Genomic DNA, 20078 nt, shown 5'->3' on the forward strand with positions numbered 1-20078 from the left:
CTTGAGGTCTAAAATAGGTCTGAAAGTCCCATCTTGAGGACTACAGACAGACTTGACAAATCCCCGTCCCTGTAACGGAACGGGACAGGTTAATCCCAAGAAGAGAGGACTCTCCCACAGTGTAAGACCACCTCTCATTTTATCTGGATTGCAGATATTTGTGAAAAAGGAAATCTTCCTCAAGGAGAATTTCAAAAACCAGTTTGCACCCCTGAGACAGGGATCCTGAATATCCTGCACACAAGCCCGAATGATAAGGAAGTCTGCTCCCTACAAGATCCGATCCCGGATCGCAGGCAAAATCCTACATGCGGACTCTGATTCATTAGCGAGTTATCTTGAGTATTCACCCATGTTCCAAGAATGGTTGGGTTTCCCAGCTACATGAATTGAGAATAGATTCCCTCTTGCTTAAAAGGCGGCAATCCTCTCTCCAGGACCAAAGTCTTTCCTTATAAGGCATTGCCAGGAACATAGAATTTAAAGATACATCTGGATATTCTTTAAAGAAGTCGCAGGCCTAAGAGAGTCCTCAAAGAACATTGAATCAATATGCTGCCGCACAAGTGTGCACGCAGCCGGTTGGAATAGCAACCCTTGGAGAAAATAGATTTTAACGTAGACCCTCTCCATAGGGACTTAGCCAACCCGACTATCCGCAATAGGAATAGTAACTTGCTTGGCCAAGATGGAATAGTCCCCTCCATCTTAGGGACCGTCCATGCAGATTCCCTGACAGCGTCAGCCATTGGGAACATCTTCCAGAAAATCCTAAAATACCTCCCTCCTTCAGTAATATGGAGGAAGCATTGCAAAAAAAAAAAAAAAAAAAAAAAAAAAAAAAAAAACTACTGTAAGGAATGTTTCCTACTCGTGGAAACAAAACATATAAGGCACCATGACTCCAAATGGAGTGTAAAAGGAAGCGCAGGGTACTGTATGTGGGCCATAAGACTCCCTGGAGCAGCGCCATGAAAACTCCCTGGAACACAATAGAAGAAAAGAATGGCATAACTTGACCCTTGTCAATCCATTCCTAATAGCAATCTCCCTAGAGAGATAGGCCTTTTATTTTTTTAATTAAAGGTACCTACAGAACATGAGAACTGTTTCATTAACCTCATTATGTACGCTATTGTTCCATCCCAAATCACAAAGGATGAATTTACAAACAACTGAAAGTCTGTGATAAAAATTTGTACAGAAAAAGACGGTACTGTCTCTTTAAATCTTGAAAGAAAACTCTATTTCGTCCTTTTATGTGTGCATTTATTCCATTCTAAGATCACCAAGAAGGAATACCAAATAAAAAGCTGAAATCTTTCAAAAAATAACCAAGGAAAAAAACGTTACTGTCACTTTAAATACTAAATCGTAATGTTGTCTTTACCATGCAGGGTTGGAAAGATTAACTGCAGCAGCTAGTGAAGTGCCCAACCCAAATGTATATAACTTAAGGCTCATGAAAAAACTTCATAACATGATGCCTATTAACCCCTCATTACCCTTTTGTGAAACACACGTTAAGTAAAACAAGTCATATAAAAGCAGGCAAACTGTACTCTCACAGCTTGTTATACCCGCAATGAAAAGGGAAACAAACTGGGCTGTGTGAGATGCTCTGACCCCGGTATAATATTATATGAAGGAGAAGAGCAAAATCTCGTCACAGAACTCCGCCCCTTGTGGGCGGGAAGGCCCCAGCACTTGCAAGACAATACCCCAGAGAGAGAGAAAGCGCCGAAAGCGGCGCAAACTAGTAACTCCGCTGACGTGGGCGTGAAGCCTCTCCAACTCCCGGCACTTGCAAAAACGATGTCCCATAGACAGCAAAAGCGCCCAAAAAACGGCTTGAACCAGTAACTCCGCCCATCGTGGGCGTATAGCAAAGAATCTCCCGGTCGCCATTAAGACTTCGTATAGATAGGCCACCGGGAGCTAGTGAAAACACTCAGACACATATTGGGAACAATCAGGCTGCCTCCTGCAATGTAGCACAAAATGAGCCATACACCATGTCTAATGTTATAGTTTAAATGGTTAGAGATGCCACAAAGTAAGTGGCAATGCCTTAACCCAGTGTTCGACAAATCTTTTTAAAAATTAGGAGCCAGTAACAATATTTAGGAGCCAGACATATTTTTAGGAGCCAGACAGAGGTATTTGCATATAGATAAATGGAGAATAACCCAAAAAGTTAGGAGCCAGGGATAAAATTCTAGGAGCCAGTGGCTCCCCGGCTACTGGGTTTGTCGAGCCCTGCCTTAACCGTATATGTGTTGAAAGGCTACTAGGACCTCTTCCATCCTTGTAAAGGGGAGTGCTAACCTTCTCTCCTGTCATACAACCCATCTTAACCTATGCGGTCTGTAAAGCCAAAAAAACGGAACCAGCTCATAAACCGACATTAACCCCTGTGTCTGTCTAAAAGCAGCTGCTATAGACCTCTCCCACTAGGAGAGGAGACTTGACCCATCACATTAAGAGCCCTATGTTCAGCTCCTGCTTATGTGACTATCCAGAACCATAGTGTCAACTGAATATGTAGCCCCTGCTAAAAATGTGTTGTCCCTCCTTTTACATGCAGGAGTCCAAACCACATAATAAAGTGCTCCACTTTTCTGAGATCCCCCAGAACAAAAAGTCAGCACTTACCTTGAAAGCTGAGCAACAGCATGGCAGTCCAGCAGGTTTTTAGAGGTCTTCTCCCTCCCATAGCCCTGTGGACAAAGATCAGCCTGAGTTAAAAGTGCTTAGGCTATCTATATTAGGGCAGCAAATATGTATAAGAGGCACAGTGAGAATAATGTCCCACCAGTTCCTATTACTTTAAAGCCACCAGATGCTTCTCTACACCCCAGCACAAAGCAGCACTCAGAGACACTACTTTAAAAATAATAAACTCTTGATTGAAGAACTAAACTAACACCTCACTTTGCCAGCTCCCATCTTACTAACACAGGCAAAGAGAATGACTGGAGGGGGAGGAGCTATATATACAGCTCTGCTGTGGTGCTCTTTGCCTCCTCCTGCTGACCAGGAGGCGATATCCCATAAGGATGAAATCCGTGGACTCGTCATATCTTGTAAAAGAAAAAGAAAACCAACCTTGGTTTTCTATAACAGGGGTAGCAATAATGTTAGAAGTTAAGCAAAGACCACCTCGCCGTCTTCTAACTGCTAAAAGCCACCATTACACTTACTAAAGAGATTTACATGGACACAGCATAGCCCCAGTCCTTGCTTGTAGGGAAAAGTACCCATTAAAGGATTAAATATCTTTAGACACCATCTTCGCACATCCTCCCAATGAGAGGCAAAGAATGACTGGGGATTATGGGTAAGGGAAGTGACATTTAACAGCTCTGCTGGGGTGCTCTTTGTCTCCTCCTGCTGGCCAGGAGTTGAATACCCCACTAGTAATTGGAATGAAATTGTGGACTCTCCATGCCATAGGAAAGAAATATATATTTTTGTTTTACAATAAAAAATACAGATGAATTAATACTATATTTATAGCAAAATGTTGGAACAGTAACGGAGATAACACAAAACTATGGCACAGAGTGGTTTAAATTACAGTTAACATACCATTACCAACATTAATGTTAGAGTATGAACTGATGTTTGAGTTGTCTACTGTCAAATAATATATGATATATTTTGTGCATATATTACAGCCTACCTGTGAAATATGGTTGATTGAGGACTCCATTCTCCGCAGCTGAGAAGCCTGAATATCGAGCATCTGAAGTACATTATTGGCCAATGTGTTGATCAGATAAGCCACACTTGCTAAGGACTGTGTTGTATATGCTTTGGTTTCTTCTAAAGCTCTCTGTTTATCTGCAGACTAAATATATATGAATTTGTATTAAACATTTATAATATATAAATAACACTACAATTTTAAAGTCACTAAAAAATGCAGCTAGTTTTTCCACATAGTAAATACATATTAAAGTAAAAGTAAATTCTAGCGTTTTACAAACGCTAGGATTTACTATTGAAACAAATAAACGGGACTTTCATTCATGAAGTATAAGATACTTCATGCAGAAAGCTCCTTTATTTGATTCAATCGATCGCTGTGTTTACCTTGTACAGCAGCCCACAGCAAAAAAAACATTTGGCTAAGAGGTGAAAACGTCAAGCCAAGCCGGATTTACCGCATGGCTAATGGGGAATAAAGGCAAAGTGTATCAGTGCTGAGAGAATTAGCAGTGGCTTGTGTGATACAGACTGACATGATAAACGCCACCACTAGGTTTCTGAGCAGGTACACAGTTTGAATACGTAGGATGAGCAATCTGTGTGCATAGGACAATTAAATACTGATAAACTTTACTAGAAGTGTTTATAGCAATACAAGAATATTGCAAAATTGCAATTTTGGACATTATGTACCGTTAAAGACACAGCTCCGCAAATAATTGGGTCATGGCACTGGTATATTACCCAACATCCTTTCTGCATCTATAATGTAGTTTCTGCCACACTCACAATTGTTTCACCATTATTGGGGACACAGGTGAGAGAGATCCGAGCCTTAGCTTGGATGCTAGTTCACTCCATCCAAACATGCTTTCAGCAGCCTGCACTAAAACCATAGCCAGCACTTTTCTGTAATCACTGCCTAGATGAAGCTCCAACTTGCTAGCCTACAAGCAGAGTTTGCACGTCCCTAAGAAAACACAGGATACAGTATGATCTACAAAGGCCATATGTTTTATTATAAATAACAAAATTATATTGCTGTAAAGGCTAGATTTATCAATTTGTGAACAATGTCACCCCCTACACTCCCGCAACCAATTGAGTGAGAGTAGGGTTTGTCTATCACCCGAGTAGAATGAATCCTGTGTGACATTCATCAGACAGCTCTAGTTGGCAAAGATGGTTTATGAAGCAGTAGTGTGAACGCTGCTTCATAAATATCAGTTGCAGGCTCAAATGAGAGAGAGTCTACAAAAGATCGCTATGTTCACCTAATGATAAATCTATCCGTAAGACTCTACATAGATACTCAAAAACACAAAAAAAAAAAAGAAAAAAACAGAATTTATGCTTACCTGATAAATTACTTTCTCCAACGGTGTGTCCGGTCCACGGCGTCATCCTTACTTGTGGGATATTCTCTTCCCCAACAGGAAATGGCAAAGAGCCCAGCAAAGCTGGTCACATGATCCCTCCTAGGCTCCGCCTACCCCAGTCATTCGACCGACGTACAGGAGGAAATATGCATAGGAGAAACCATATGATACCGTGGTGACTGTAGTTAGAGAAAAAAATTCATCAGACCTGATTAAAAAAACCAGGGCGGGCCGTGGACCGGACACACCGTTGGAGAAAGTAATTTATCAGGTAAGCATAAATTCTGTTTTCTCCAACATAGGTGTGTCCGGTCCACGGCGTCATCCTTACTTGTGGGAACCAATACCAAAGCTTTAGGACACGGATGAAGGGAGGGAGCAAATCAGGTCACCTAAATGGAAGGCACCACGGCTTGCAAAACCTTTCTCCCAAAAATAGCCTCCGAAGAAGCAAAAGTATCAAATTTGTAAAATTTGGCAAAAGTGTGCAGTGAAGACCAAGTCGCTGCCTTACATATCTGGTCAACAGAAGCCTCGTTCTTGAAGGCCCATGTGGAAGCCACAGCCCTAGTGGAGTGAGCTGTGATTCTTTCAGGAGGCTGCCGTCCGGCAGTCTCATAAGCCAATCGGATAATGCTTTTAAGCCAAAAAGAAAGAGAGGTAGAAGTTGCTTTTTGACCTCTCCTTTTACCAGAATAAACAACAAACAAAGAAGATGTTTGTCTGAAATCTTTAGTAGCCTCTAAATAGAATTTTAGAGCATGGACTACGTCCAAATTGTGTAACAAACGTTCCTTCTTTGAAACTGGATTCGGACACAAAGAAGGTACAACTATCTCCTGGTTAATATTTTTGTTGGAAACAACTTTCGGAAGAAAACCAGGCTTAGTACGCAAAACCACCTTATCTGCATGGAACACCAGATAGGGCGGAGAACACTGCAGAGCAGATAACTCTGAAACTCTTCTAGCAGAAGAGATTGCAACCAAAAACAAAACTTTCCAAGATAATAACTTAATATCTACGGAATGTAAGGGTTCAAACGGAACCCCTTGAAGAACTGAAAGAACTAGATTTAGACTCCAGGGAGGAGTCAAAGGTCTGTAAACAGGCTTGATTCTAACCAGAGCCTGAACAAACGCTTGAACGTCTGGCACAGCTGCCAGCCTTTTGTGAAGTAAAACAGATAAAGCAGAGATCTGTCCCTTCAGAGAACTTGCAGATAATCCTTTCTCCAAACCTTCTTGTAGGAAGGATAGAATCTTAGGAATTTTTATCTTGTTCCATGGGAATCCTTTAGATTCACACCAACAGATATATTTTTTCCATATTTTATGGTAAATTTTTCTAGTTACAGGCTTTCTAGCCTGAATCAGAGTATCTATTACAGAATCTGAAAACCCACGCTTTGATAAAATCAAGCGTTCAATCTCCAAGCCGTCAGTTGGAGGGAAACCAGATTCGGATGTTCGAATGGACCTTGAACAAGAAGGTCCTGTCTCAAAGGTAGCTTCCATGGTGGAGCCGATGACATATTCACCAGGTCTGCATACCAAGTCCTGCGTGGCCACGCAGGAGCTATCAAGATCAACGAAGCCCTCTCCTGATTGATCCTGGCTACCAGCCTGGGAATGAGAGGAAACGGTGGGAATACATAAGCTAGGTTGAAGGTCCAAGGTGCTACTAGTGCATCTACTAGAGTCGCCTTGGGATCCCTGGATCTGGACCCGTAGCAAGGAACCTTGAAGTTCTGACGAGAGGCCATCAGATCCATGTCTGGAATGCCCCATAATTGAGTTATTTGGGCAAAGATTTCCGGATGGAGTTCCCACTCCCCGGATGGAATGTCTGACGACTCAGAAAATCCGCTTCCCAATTTTCCACTCCTGGGATGTGGATTGCAGACAAGTGGCAGGAGTGATCCTCCGCCCATTGAATTATCTTGGTCACTTCCTCCATCGCCAGGGAACTTCTTGTTCCCCCCTGATGGTTGATATATGCAACAGTCGTCATGTTGTCTGATTGAAACCTTATGAATTTGGCCTTTGCTAGTTGAGGCCAAGCTTTGAGAGCATTGAATATCGCTCTCAGTTCCAGAATGTTTATCGGGAGAAGAGATTCTTCCCGAGACCATAGACCCTGAGCTTTCAGGGGTTCCCAGACCGCGCCCCAGCCCACCAGACTGGCGTCGGTCGTGACAATGACCCACTCTGGTCTGCGGAAGCTCATTCCCTGTGACAGGTTGTCCAGGATCAGCCACCAACGGAGTGAATCTCTGGTCCTTTGATCTACTTGAATCGTCGGAGACAAGTCTGTATAATCCCCATTCCACTGTCTGAGCATGCACAGTTGTAATGGTCTTAGATGAATTTGTGCAAAAGGAACTATGTCCATTGCTGCAACCATCAATCCTATTACTTCCATGCACTGCGCTATGGAAGGACGAAGAACAGAATGAAGTACTTGACAAGAGCTTAGAATTTTTGATTTTCTGACCTCAGAAAAATCCTCATTTCTAAGGAATCTATTATTGTTCCCAAGAAGGGAACTCTTGTTGACGGGGACAGAGAACTTTTTTCCTTGTTCACTTTCCATCCGTGAGATCTGAGAAAGGCTAGGACGATGTCCGTATGAGCCTTTGCTTTTGACAGAGACGACGCTTGAATCAGGATGTCGTCCAAGTAAGGTACTACTGCAATGCCCCTTGGCCTTAGAACCGCTAGAAGGGACCCTAGTACCTTTGTGAAAATTCTCGGAGCAGTGGCTAATCCGAATGGAAGTGCCACAAACTGGTAATGCTTGTCCAGAAAAGCGAACCTTAGGAACTGATGATGTTCCTTGTGGATAGGAATATGTAGGTACGCATCCTTTAAATCCACCGTGGTCATAAATTGACCTTCCTGGATGGTGGGAAGGATCGTTCGAATGGTTTCCATTTTGAACGATGGAACCCTGAGAAATTTGTTTAGGATCTTGAGATCTAAAATTGGTCTGAATGTTCCCTCTTTTTTGGGAACTATGAACAGGTTGGAGTAAAACCCCATCCCTTGTTCTCCTATTGGAACTGGATGAATTACTCCCATCTTTAACAGGTCTTCTACACAATGTAAGAATGCCTGTCTTTTTATTTGGTTTGAAGATAATTGAGACCTGTGGAACCTTCCCCTTGGGGGTAGTTCCTTTTATTCTAGGAGATAACCTTGAGAAACTATTTATAGTGCCCAAGGATCCTGAACATCTCTTGCCCAAGCCTGAGCAAAGAGAGAAAGTCTGCCCCCCACCAGATCCGGTCCCGGATCGGGGGCCATCCCTTCATGCTGTTTTGGTAGCAGTGGCAGGCTTCTTGGCCTGCTTACCCTTGTTCCAGCCTTGCATCGGTCTCCAGGCTGGTTTGGGTTGTGAAGTATTACCCTCTTGCTTAGAGGATGTAGAATTAGAGGCTGGTCCGTTTCTGCGAAAGGGACGAAAATTAGGCTTATTTTTAGCCTTAAAAGACCTATCCTGAGGGAGGGCGTGGCCCTTTCCCCCGGTGATGTCTGAAATAATCTCTTTCAAATCAGGACCAAACAGTGTTTTACCCTTGAAAGGGATGTTAAGCAATTTTGTCTTGGAAGACACATCCGCTGACCAAGACTTTAGCCAAAGCGCTCTGCGCGCCACGATAGTAAACCCTGAATTTTTCGCCGCTAATCTAGCTAATTGCAAAGCGGCATCTAAAATAAAAGAGTTAGCCAATTTAAGTGCATGAACTCTGTCCATAACCTCCTCATACGAAGATTCTTTATTGAGCGACTTTTCTAGTTCTTCGAACCAGAAACACGCTGCCGTAGTGACAGGAACAATGCATGAAATTGGTTGTAGAAGGTAACCTTGCTGAACAAACATCTTTTTAAGCAAACCCTCTAATTTTTTATCCATAGGATCTTTGAAAGCACAACTATCTTCTATAGGAATAGTAGTGCGTTTGTTTAGAGTAGAAACCGCCCCCCTCGACCTTGGGGACTGTCTGCCATAAGTCCTTTCTGGGGTCGACTATAGGAAATAATTTTTTAAATATAGGGGGAGGAACAAAAGGTATGCCGGGCCTTTCCCACTCCTTATTTACTATGTCCGCCACCCGCTTGGGTATAGGAAAAGCATCGGGGGGCACCGGAACCTCTAGGAACTTGTCCATCTTACATAATTTCTCTGGAATGACCAAATTGTCACAATCATCCAGAGTAGATAATACCTCCTTAAGCAGTGCGCGGAGATGTTCTAATTTAAATTTAAATGTTACAACATCAGGTTCAACTTGTTGAGAAATTTTTCCTGAATCTGAAATTTCTCCCTCAGACAAAACCTCCCTCCTGGCCCCTTCAGATTGGTGTGAGGGTATGTCAGAACAGTTATCATCAGCGTCCTCTTGCTCTTCAGTGTTTAAAACAGAGCAATCGCGCTTTCTCTGATAAGTAGGCATTTTGGATAAAATGTTTGCAATAGAATTATCCATTACAGCCGTTAATTGTTGCATGGTAATAAGTATTGGCGCACTAGATGTACTAGGGGCCTCTTGTGTGGGCAAAACTGGTGTAGACACAGAAGGGGATGATGCAGTATCATGCTTACTCCCCTCATTTGAGGAATCATCTTGGGCAATATCATTATCTGTGGCATCATTGTCCCTACTTTGTTTGGACACTATGGCACAATCATCACATAAATTTAAATGGGGAGAAACCTTGGCTTTCATACATATAGAACATCGCTTATCTGATGGTTCAGACATGTTAAACAGGCTTAAACTTGTCAACAAAGCACAAAAAACGTTTTAAAATAAAACCGTTACTGTCACTTTAAATTTTAAACTGAACACACTTTATTACTGAATATGTGAAAAAGTATGAAGGAAATGTTCAAAATTCACCAAAATTTCACCACAGTGTCTTAAAGCCTTAAAAGTATTGCACACCAAATTTGAAAGCTTTAACCCTTAAAATAACGGAACCGGAGCCGTTTTTACATTTAACCCCTATACAGTCCCAGGAATCTGCTTTGCTGAGACCCAACCAAGCCCAGAGGGGAATACGATACCAAATGACGCCTTCTATAAGCTTTTTCAGTGGTTCTTAGCTCCTCACACATGCATCTGCATGCCTTGCTCTCCAAAAACAACTGCGCATTAGTGGCGCGAAAATGAGGCTCTGCCTATGACTAGAAAAGGCCCCCATCTGAAAAAGGTGTCCAATACAGTGCCTGCCGTTTTTTTAAAACAATCCCCAAGATTATAATAACTATTAAGAGTTATAATCTGCAAAATATGCTTAGCAAAGTAATCGTTTCAGCCCAGAAAAATGTCTACCAGTTTTTTAAGCCCTTATAAAGCCCTTTATTCTTTTACTTAATCTAAGAAAATGGCTTACCGGTGCCCATAGGGAAAATGACAGCCTTCCAGCATTACAAAGTCTTGTTAGAAATGTGGCCAGTCATACCTCAAGCAGAAAAGTCTGCCAACTGTTTCCCCCAACTGAAGTTACTTCATCTCAACAGTCCTGTGTGGAAACAGCAATCGATTTTAGTAACGTTTGCTAAAATCATCTTCCTCTTACAAACAGAAATCTTCATCTCTTTTCTGTTTCAGAGTAAATAGTACATACCAGCACTATTTTTAAATAACAAACACTTGATTGAAGGATATAAACTACATTTAAACACCAAAAAACTCTTAACCATCTCCGTGGAGATGTTGCCTGTGCAACGGCAAAGAGAATGACTGGGGTAGGCGGAGCCTAGGAGGGATCATGTGACCAGCTTTGCTGGGCTCTTTGCCATTTCCTGTTGGGGAAGAGAATATCCCACAAGTAAGGATGACGCCGTGGACCGGACACACCTATGTTGGAGAAAAAACATTTTTTTCCTCTCTCATCAAAAGTCCATAAGTGAAAACGCTCCTTAAGTTTTTTGTTTTTAAACATATGCAACAGAAAAATGCCTTAACCACTAGCATAAACAGTTAAGATTACTCAAACCCATACATTTCTATGTGTAAGCCACACACACAAGCAACTATATTAACTGAGCCACAAGTCTTGGTCATCTGCATCAAAGGTTAAATGTATTTACAAACACACTTTCAATGTCAATGATTTTCGCTGAACATTCGAATGTCCACAAACATGTCCAAAATTCAAATCTTTTTTTAATTACTTGTTATTATAGAGAATTGCCTGTATATAGAAGGCCAACACTGTATCTGTTAATAAGCAAACAAATTATAAATACTGCACTTTTTCTATTCGGACTACTAGGAGATAGCTGAACACATCCGTAAGCCAATAACGAGGAATAAATATGTAGCCACTAATCAGTAGCTAGCTACCAGCATCTGAGCCTAACTTGTTATGCTTTTCATAACAACTAAACAAGGAAGAAAATATCACTCTTTAACAATGTTACATCAGCAAATAGTTCATCGTTCACCAATAAGTTAGGCAACAACCTCATGGTGTGGTCTTCTAGGTCACTGCCAACCTTGCCCCAAACATCATATGGATTCTCATCTCAGACACTAGGTCAAGGAAGAGAGGCCCAAATAGAACACAGTGGTATAACGGTTGAGTAATATTTGAGTTATTAAATGTTGAAAAAAATACTTTTCCCTATTTCTTGACACTGAAGCCAGACCAAATCCAGAAGATATTAAGATGTAGTATGTTTATAGTGATTGTGTATGTAAACAAAAAAATGTATACATTGGGATAAATCAAAATACACCTAAAAACAGTAGAAGTAAAAAATCACAAACAGGACAATCCATATAAAACAATTATTATTGAACAACTTAATACAATAGTCCATTAATAGCAAAGCAACTGTTCAACACAGTGCATATTAAAACAATTAAACAACCTTGAAGCTCTAGCTTGTGCAAGTACTTAGCGTAGAATAGACTCTGGGAACCAGCCGATACTGAGCAGCACTAACTGCTGCCTCTGTGTAGGAAGGATCTGCTGCACTGTTGAAGAAAATGTAATCAAATGAACAATGTAGCATGCTCTATGCCCCTACTAGCATGCAGCAAGATGGCATCTTTTAGAGTAGAAGATAGAGAGATCTACATCAACTAGTATAACCCATTCTCCAGCCTGCAGATGAGATGCAAAAGCTGCATTTCATCATTGCCAACAAAATCAACCTGACTTAGTTCAGGACTGGCATGGATCACAATGTGCCAGGCCCATAAGGGCTAAAAACCCTAAAGAGCTATTCTTTAAAGGATAGTAAACACCAAAAAAGTTATTGTTTAAAAAGAAAGATAATCCCTTTATTTACCATTCCCCAGTTTTGCATAATCAACACTGTTATAGAAATATACTTTTTACATCTGTGATTACCTTGTGTCAAAGCTTCTGCTGACTGCCTCCTTATCTCAGATCTTTTGACAGACTTGCATTTCAGGCAATTAGTGCTGACTCTTTAATAACTTCATGTGCATGAGCACAGTGTTATCTATATGAAACACATGAACTAACGCCCTCTAGCTGTGAAAAACTGTCAAATGCAGAGGCGGCCTTCAAGGGTTTAGAAATTAGCATATGAGCCTACCTAGGTTTAGCTTTCAACTAAGAACAACAAGAGAACAAAGCAAATTTGATGATAAAAGTAAATTAGAAAGTTGTTTAAAATGACATGCCCTATCTGAATCATGAAAGTTTACTTTGGACTTTACTATCCCTTTAACTAAATTAACCTGAAATGAAGGGAGCACACAAAGAGTAAACAACAATTTAACTAGATGACTAAACTTTTCACGTAGTCATCTTCACAAGGTGGCGGCCATTGAAGTCCCTAATACACAAACCCCAGATAAAAGAGAGGACAGGGCCAAGGTTGTACTGGGTGGAGCCTTATGAGACACCACCCCGACAAGGGGCTAGACACGCCCAAGGGGCTCGTAGGCCAGCAGGCACGTGGGGTGGGGTGTGACACCCTAGGTCACAACCTAGGAATATTGCCACATCCATTAGCTCGACCTTCAGCCCCTTAAGCACTCTGCCCCTAAAATTAAAGGGACATTCTACACAAGAATTTGTATTGTTTTAAAAGATAGATATAATCCCTTTATTACCCATTCCCTATTTTTACATAACCAAAACAGTTATATTAATACACTTTTTACCTCTGTGATTATCTTGTATCTAAGCCTCTGCAGACTGCCCCCTTATTTCAGTTCTTTTGACAGACTTGGATTTTAGCCAATCAGTGCTTACTCCTAGGTAACTCCACGTGCATGAGCACAGCGTATCTATATGACTCACATGAACCAACACCCTCTAGTGGTGAAAAACTGTCAAAATGCATTCAGCTTAAAGGCGGCCTTCAATGTCTAAGAAATTAGCATATGACCGCCCTAGGTTTAGCTTTCAACTAAGAATAGCAAAGGAACAAAGCAAAATTAGTAATAACAGTAAATTGGAAAGTTGTTTAAAATGACAAAAATCTGAATCATAAGTTTATTTTAGACTAGACTGTCCCTTTTACAGTCCTGGCCTCCCAGTGCTATAGGATAACAAGCCGCTAAAAACCTTAAGGGCACCAACAAAGACGAGCAAAACAACAAGCCAACACTGGGGGAGCCAAAATTACTGGCCGTGGGCTTACCAAGACCAGTTAAACTAAACAAACCCCTGACCCAGCAGCACTAACTAAGTTATTCACTCTAAGGCCACCATTGTCAGCTTCTAAAAAGGACAAAAAACAAAGGGGAGGGAGGGAAAATCACCAACCACAGCAACAGGAAAAGAGGAAGAGGATAGAGCCCCCCCCCCAGTTAACTAGGTAAGTAAGTACCACCCAACACAATGCAACATTGTTACATAAACACACACACTCAAACCAAGACATACACTTCAGGGGCTGACAAGCAGCCTTACACTTTCAATTTTAACCGGCCAAGAGCACCCTGGTGTGTGGGTTTGTCAAGCACTAAATACACTGAACCAAACCTACAGCTAAATGCAATGCACTAAATTTGGCCTACAGATAGATTTAATTGTCTAAGTGTTTTGCTGTTTGGTGAAAAAATGAGTAGCTATTGCCAATACATACATGTTTAATTGTATAAATAAGATGTGTATTTTAGAGAAGGGCTCAACAGGAGTCAGGGAGAGAGATTTTCTCTTGTAAGGTGTATCCAGTCCACGGGTTCATCCATTACTTGTGGGATATTCTCCTTCCCAACAGGAAGTTGCAAGAGGACACCCACAGCAGAGCTGTCTATATAGCTCCTCCCCTAACTGCCACCCCCAGTCATTCTCTTGCAACTCTCGACAAGAAAGGAAGTATCAAGAGATATGTGGTGACTTAGTGTAGTTTTACCTTCAATCAAAAGTTTGTTATTTTTAAACGGTACCGGCGTTGTACTGTTTTACGCTCAGGCAGAAATTAGAAGAAAATTTCTGCTTGGAGGTTTGATGATCTTAGCGGTTTGTAACTAAGGTCCATTGCTGTTCTCACACATAACTGATGAATATGGGAAAACTTCAATTGGGGGAACGGCCTGCAGTTTACCTGCTTTGAGGTATGTTCAGTATTTTTATTTCTAGAGAGATGAATAAGTTCTAGAAAATGCTGACAGAGCCTGTGTATTTGAGGTAAGCCTGATGCAGTGATTTAACAGCGACTGGGATCATGCTTACAAAACAGGGTAATACTCATGTTAATATTCATATTACTTAGTGACAAAACGTTTACATGACTTCATAAATAGGACTTTTTTCTCTGAGGGAGATAAGTCTTTATTTGGGGCCTAGTTTCCACATGGCTAGTCAGATACTCCCAGGAGTATTTTCTTAAGGCCCCTCTGACATCCAGTACATGGTGGGAGGGGCCTATTTTAGCACTCTAACTGCGCAGTTTTAATTCAGACAGACATCCAGCTTCCCTAGAGGAGTCCTCTGGCATCTGAGGACCATTTCAAAGGGGTTATTTCTGCACAAAATCGTATTTAAGGGCAGGTAGGAGCCTCAGCAGAGCTGTGGCAAGGTGCTCAATTGACTTAACGTTTTTTAACGTTTTTCAATCTGGTTTGGGGCCTAAGGGGTTAATTATCCATTTGCAAGTGGGTGCAATGTTGCTTTAGTCCCTTACACACACTGTAAAAATTTCAAAGACTTTACTCTATTTTTACACTGTAAGTGCTAGTTTTTTTCTCTTAAAGGCACAGTAACGTTTTTGTTTAATTACTGTTTCACATTTATTAAAGTGTTTTCCAAGCTTGCTTGTCTCATTACTAGTCTGTTAAACATGTCTGACATAGAGGAAACTCCTTGTTCAATATGTTTGGAAGCCATGGTGGAACCCCCTCTTAGAATGTGTACCAAATGTACTGAAATTTCTATAAACTATAAAGACCATATTATGGCGCTTAAAAATGTATCTCCAGGGGATTCTCTGACGGAAAAGAGGGAGATTATGCCATCTAACTCTGCCCATGTGTCAGAACCTATAACCCCCGCTCAAGCGACGCCAAGTACATCTAGAGCGTCTAATTCTTTTACCATACAGGACATGGCGACAGTTATGAATGCTACCCTCTCAGAGGTATTCTCCAAACTGCCAGGGCTACAAGGAAAGCGAGACAGCTCTGGGGCTAGAACTAATACAGAGCTTTCTGACGCTTTAATGCCTGTGTCCGATATACCCTCACAATGCTCAGAAGCCGAGGCAGGTGAGATTCTATTGGTGGGTGATTTTTCAGACTCAGGGAAGGCGTTACTTCAGTCTGATTCTGAAATGACAACGTTTAAATTTAAACTTGAACACCTCCGCTTATTGCTTAGGGAGGTTTTAGCGCCTCTGGATGATTGTGACCCCATTGTGGTTCCAGAGAAATTGTGTAAAATGGACAAATTCTTTGCAGTACCTGTTTACACTGATGTTTTTCCAGCCCCTAAGAGGTTTTCGGAAATTACTAAGGAATGGGATAGACCAGGTGTGCCGTTCTCTCCCCCTCCTGCTTTCAAAAAGATGTTTCCCATAGATGCCGCCATACGGGACTCGTGGCAGACAGTCCCTAAGGTGGAGGGAACAGTCTCTACCCTAGCTAAGCGTACAACTATCCCCGTCGAGGACAGTTGTGCTTTCCTAGATCCTATGGATAAAAAATTGGAGGGTCTCCTTAAGAAAAAATTTTATACATCAAGGTTTTATTCTCCAGCCTCTTGCATGCATTGCCCCAGTTACTGCTGCAGCGGCTTTTTGGTTTGAGTCTCTTGAGGAGGCTCTACAGGTGGAGACCCCGCTAGACGATATTCTAGACAGGATTAAAGCTCTTAAGTTAGCTAACTCCTTTATTTCTGACGCCATTTTTCATTTAGCCAAGCTAACGGCTAAAAATTCTGGTTTTGCCATTTTGGCGCGTAGGGCGCTATGGCTTAAGTCCTGGTCAGCAGACGTTACTTCAAAGTCTAAGCTTCTTAACATCCCCTTCAAGGGACAGACCCTATTCGGGCCTGGTCTGAAGGAGATCATTTCTGATATTACTGGAGGAAAAGGTCACGCCCTTCCTCAGGATAGGTCCAATAAGTTAAGGACCAAACAGAATAATTTTCGTTCCTTTCGAAACTTCAAGAGTGGCGCAGCTTCAGTTTCCTCTAATGCAAAACAAAAGGGAAATCTCGCCCAGTCCAAACCAGTCTGGAGACCTAACCAGGCTTGGAACAAGGGGAAGCAGGCCAAGAAACCTGCGGCTGCCTCTAAGACAGCATGAAGGAGTAGCCCCCGATCCGGGACCGGATCTAGTAGGGGGCAGACTTTCTCTCTTCGCCCAGGCTAGGGCAAGAGACGTACAGGATCCCTGGGCATTAGAGATTGTTTAAATATACTCACAGAGAGATAAAAGAAGATTATTTAATGAACCATGTTAAAAAGCAACAGTAATAAAAGACTATATATAAAAAATGTAAAAAGCACATATAAATAAAATTACAAATACAGGAATATCTTACAGAAGTGGCTCAAAGGGCCAAAGCTGATAATTACAATAAAAACAGAAGTAATAACAGGTGATCAGTGTGAGTGGTACACCAGAATAAGAGTGTATACTGATAAAACAGAATTAGCCTAAGTACAACTGTAGCAAGTGCATCAAGCAAAAAAACTAATAAACAATAATACAAACAATAGTGTTCAAAATTAGTGTTACAAAAATAGTGTTCCAAAAAATAGAAAAATGCACTGCAGTGCAAAAAAGGGCCCTTTTTTGAGGGCAGAAACGCGTTGACATATTGGTAAGCATTACTTTAATCTTTACTTCATTCTCATATTGGATACACTATGTTGTGAATTTCTTTTTTTTACAGGGACACTTTTTAGGATACCATAGGAGCAGCTGACAGGTGCTAGGATCCAATCAGCTACTTCAGCAACCACACTCAGGAATTTGGATCTGTTAAAGTAACTAACATTGGAAGGAATCAATTTCCTCACTTTCACCTTGCTTTTCATCACCCATTTTTTCCATTTTTTAGTTTTGATTGACTTATTTTTGTTCTTCACTAACATTTGTTGATCAACTTTTTGAACACTTTTTTGGATTATATTTTATTTTTTATTTTTTATGTTATTGCATATTGTGTATTTTATTTAATTATATCTTAACCTCACTGGATTAAGTAGCTAGCATTTTTATATCCATTTGCACTCACTCACTATTTGATTGTATCTATACAATTATTTTGCTACCCCCCTTTTTTTGCACTGCAGTGCATTTTTCTATTTTTTGGAACACTATTTTTGTAACACTAATTTTGAACACTATTGTTTGTATTATTGTTTATTAGTTTTTTGCTTGATGCACTTGCTACAGTTGTACTTAGGCTAATTCTGTTTTATCAGTATACACTCTTATTCTGGTGTACCACTCACACTGATCACCTGTTATTACTTCTGTTTTTATTGTAATTATCAGCTTTGGCCCTTTGAGCCGCTTCTGTAAGATATTCCTGTATTTGTAATTTTATTTATATGTGCTTTTTACATTTTTTATATATAGTCTTTTATTACTGTTGCTTTTTAACATGGTTCATTAAATAATCTTCTTTTATCTCTCTGTGAGTATATTTATCCCTTGGCCTCTTGTTGGCGCTGTATTCACTTCTTACTACTTGTGCATATTTTTTGGAGGTTGGTTAGGATCTCTGTTTGGATACAGCTTGGGGATTACCTTAGCGCTTGTACACACACCCTTTTTCACATTAGAGATTGTTTCCCAGGGATATCTTCTGGACTTCAAAGCTTCATATCCAAAGGGGAGATTTCATCTCTCACAATTATCTGTAAACCAGATAAAGAGAGAGGCATTCTTACGTTGTGTTCAAGACCTACTGGTTATGGGAGTGATCCACCCAGTTCCAAGGGAGGAACAGGGGCAGGGCTTCTATTCAAATCTGTTTATAGTTCCCAAAAAAGAGGGAACTTTCAGACCAATCTTGGATCTCAAGATCCTAAACAAATTTCTCAGGGTCCCATCCTTCAAGATGGAGACTATCCGAACCATCCTTCCTATGATCCAGGAGGGTCAATATATGACTACGGTGGACTTAAAGGATGCTTATCTCCACATTCCGATTCACAGAGATCATCATCAGTTCCTCAGGTTCGCCTTCTTAGACAGGCATTACCAGTTTGTGGCTCTTCCCTTCAGGTTAGCCACGGCACCAAGAATCTTTACGAAGGTTCTAGGGTCCCTACTGGCGGTTCTAAGGCCACGGGGCATAGCAGTGGCTCCTTACCTAGACGACATTCTGATACAGGCGTCGACTTTTCAAATCGCTAAGTCCCATACGGACATTGTTCTGGCCTTTCTGAGGTCTCACGGGTGGAAGGTGAATGAAGAAAAGAGTTCTCTCTCCCCTCTCACAAGAGTTTCCTTCCTAGGAACACTGATTTATTCATTAGAAATGAAAATTTTTCTGACAGAGGTCAGGTTATCAAAGCTTCTAACTTCCTGATGTGCTCTTCATTCCACTTCTCGGCCGTCAGTGGCTTAGTGTATGGAAGTAATCGGCCTAATGGTAGCGGCAATGGACATAGTTCCGTTTGCCCGCCTACATCTCAGACCACTGCAACTTTGCATGCTCAATCAGTGGAATGGGGACTACACAGATTTGTCCCCTCTGCTAAATCTGGATCAAGAGACCAGGGATTCTCTTCTCTGGTGGTTATCTCGGGTCCATCTGTCCAGGGGAATGAGTTTCCGCAGGCCAGAGTGGACTATAGTGATGACAGATGCCAGCCTTCTGGGCTGGGGCGCGGTCTGGAACTCCCTAAAGGCTCAGGGTTCGTGGCCTCAGGAGGAAGCCCTCCTTCCGATAAACATTCTGGAACTGAGAGCGATATTCAATGCTCGTCAGGCTTGGCCTCAGCTAGCTGCGGTCAGGTTCATCATATTTCAGTCGGACAATATCACGACTGTAGCCTATATCAACCATCAGGGAGGAACAAGAAGCCCCCTGGCAATGTTGGAGGTTTCAAAGATAATTCTATGGGCAGAGGTTCACTCTTGCCATCTCTCAGCTATCCATATCCCAGGAGTAGAGAACTGCGAGGCGGATTTTCTAAGTCGACAGACTTTTCATCCGGGGGAGTGGGAGCTCCATCCGGAGGTATTTGCCCAGCTGATTCAACTATGGGGCAAACCAGAACTGGATCTGATGGCGTCTCGTCAGAACGCCAAGCTTCCTTGTTACGGGTCCAGGTCAAGGGATCCCCAGGCAACGCTGATAGATGCTCTAGCAGTGCCCTGGTCCTTCAGCCTGGCTTATGTGTCCCCACCATTTCCTCTCCTCCCTCGTCTGATTGCCAAGATCAAGCAGGAGAGAGCTTCAGTGATTTTGATAGCACCTGTGTGGCCATGCAGGCCTTGGTATGCAGATCTGGTGGACATGTCATCCCTTCCACCATGGACTCTGCCTCTGAGACAGGACCATTCAAACATCCAAATCT

At 41.7% G+C, this 20078-nt stretch overlaps 1 protein-coding gene and 1 pseudogene across 6 annotated transcripts in view; both read right to left on the reverse strand.

Moving 5' to 3' along the window:
- The window catches only part of ABI2 (abl interactor 2), a 190929-nt gene that overhangs the window by 118619 nt on the left and 52232 nt on the right, over window positions 1-20078 (reverse strand). For all 6 annotated transcript variants that reach the window (XM_053698670.1, XM_053698667.1, XM_053698669.1 and 3 more), the window contains exon 2: window positions 3686-3853. In XM_053698670.1, coding sequence (XP_053554645.1) covers window positions 3686-3853 — 168 coding nt within the window. The remainder of the gene's footprint in view (window positions 1-3685; window positions 3854-20078) is intronic.
- On the reverse strand, window positions 2214-2350 carry LOC128646137 (uncharacterized; annotated as a pseudogene).

This window comes from Bombina bombina, chromosome 1 (assembly GCF_027579735.1).
Source record: "Bombina bombina isolate aBomBom1 chromosome 1, aBomBom1.pri, whole genome shotgun sequence".
NCBI classification, from domain to species: domain Eukaryota; kingdom Metazoa; phylum Chordata; class Amphibia; order Anura; family Bombinatoridae; genus Bombina; species Bombina bombina.